The sequence below is a fragment of the Nyctereutes procyonoides genome, unplaced genomic scaffold, assembly GCF_905146905.1.
Source record: "Nyctereutes procyonoides isolate TBG_1078 unplaced genomic scaffold, NYPRO_anot_genome, whole genome shotgun sequence".
Lineage (NCBI taxonomy): Eukaryota > Metazoa > Chordata > Mammalia > Carnivora > Canidae > Nyctereutes > Nyctereutes procyonoides.
Genome location: NW_026575125.1, coordinates 80948520 through 80950334, shown reverse-complemented (window position 1 = coordinate 80950334; position 1815 = coordinate 80948520). Strand labels below are relative to the sequence as shown.

Below are 1815 nucleotides of genomic sequence, written 5' to 3'. Positions count from 1 at the left end.
TGGTCTGTTGTCAGAAGCCCTTCTGGGAGACCAGGGAGTTGTACTGCGCTTCAGTCACCAGATTTGTCCTGAGCATCTGAAATGCTCTGCTTTGGTGCAGGGGTGGGGAAGGAGATAAGGCTGGAAAGATAGGCCAGGGCCCTGGCTACCGGAGCCACTGCCATCAGACGTTGGAGGAGCATGGCCTCGGCTGCCCATTCTGCGGCAGCGCTGGTGGCACCCTGGGGCAGGGCTGGCCTTGGGGGGCCAGAGGCTGTCTTTGCACCAAAGTCAAAGCCGGCCCGCGGGGCAGGTGGCCAGAACTCGGAAGGAATTCTCTTCTGCAGCCCAGGGTCCAGGCTTGGCCCCAGCGCGCTGCTACACCAGCCTCTGTCGCCCAGGGCCTCGCACATTCCGAGCCCCCGCCCCTCCGCCCCTCCGCGGGCCTCACCCCCTCCCTGGTCCCCCTCTCCTCCCCCCTACCAGCTGTCCCCTTTCCCCAGAGCGCCGAGACAGCGGGAGCCTGGGAAGAGGCGGCCTCGGGCCGGAGGGGGCGTGGTGGGGAAGGGGAGGAGGGCGGGGGTGAGGGGATAAGGAGGCCCGCGCTGCCAGTGCCCCCAGCCACTGCCCGCCCAGGAGCCAGGTGCCGCCGCCGCCTCTCTCTCCCTTTCTCTCTCTCTTGCCTGCTTCCCTGCGCCCCCGGGGGAAAGGTCAGCAGCGTCCTGGAGCCACCGTGCCATTCCCCGACAGCCATGAACTGCAGCGAGAGCCAGCGGCTACGCACCCTGCTCAGCCGCCTGCTGCTTGAGCTGCACCATCGGGGCAACGCCAGCGGCCTGGGCGCTGGCCCCGGCCCGAGCATGGGAATGGGGGTCGTGCGTGACCCGTTCGTGGGCCGCGAGGCCACCAGTGCCAAGGGCGACGACGCCTATCTTTACATTCTGCTCATCATGATCTTCTACGCCTGCCTGGCCGGAGGCCTCATCCTGGCCTATACCCGCTCCCGCAATCTCGTCAACGTCAAGGACGAGCCCGCCCAGGCCTGTGCGGTGCACGAGTGGGCTGCCGCCGACGCCGAGACCGCAGCTGGCTCGCCCGCGGAGGGCCGCCACCCGCTAGCCCTCGGGCCGCCGCCCGCTCCGGCTCCGGGCACCGCCGAGGGGGTCTAGGACCGCCGCTCCGCTTGCTTGCTTGCGCGCGCCCCCCTCGGCTCCCCGCGGTCCCCCAGCGGCCTGCTCCTTCTCTCCCCTTCCAGGCGCCGCCTCACCTGAGGCCCAGACGACGACGAGAGGACCCCTTAGACCCTGTCTGGCAGGCCCTGGAAGAAGCACCACCCTACCCACCCCAGACCGCGTTCTCCCTCCTCTCCCGCCTCTCCCTCCAACCGAGGCCTCTGCTCCCACCCCACACAGCCAACTGCACTAAACCGCCTCTGCTCTCTTGTCTTCAGACAGCCCTGACACCACGCTCCAGCCGCCTGGGAACTGAATCGCACAAGTCCAGCCCTTGGCGTTGAGGTGAAGCAGTGAAGTCCATCAGAACTCTGCTCCGGGGACTGCCGGGACTGCTCACTCTGCGGAGCCAACGGGTGGGCCATCCTGCCAGGCAGGCCCCAGCAGCTCCAGCTTCTTGTTGCCTTAGGGACCGAGACAGAGACAACGAAGAGACCTCAGACATCTTTCCCCTCCCTCTTGCAGCAGGGAGCTAGCAGGACATTAGGACCCTTTGGTGGGCTACAATGGACTTAATGAGGACTGAAGGGGGAGGGAAACTCCAAGGGCAGGGGAAGGCCTATGACCCCAACTCTATGGCTTTCTTGCATCCAGTTGTCATCCC

General features: G+C 66.7%; 1 protein-coding gene across 1 annotated transcript; it reads left to right on the top strand.

Moving 5' to 3' along the window:
* Positions 1 to 731: 731 nt before the first annotated feature.
* Positions 732 to 1148, top strand: KCNE5 (potassium voltage-gated channel subfamily E regulatory subunit 5). Its single transcript, XM_055337483.1, has one exon. It carries the CDS (start codon positions 732 to 734, stop codon positions 1146 to 1148), a length of 417 nt encoding a protein of 138 aa, XP_055193458.1.
* The last annotated feature ends 667 nt before the right edge of the window (positions 1149 to 1815 follow it).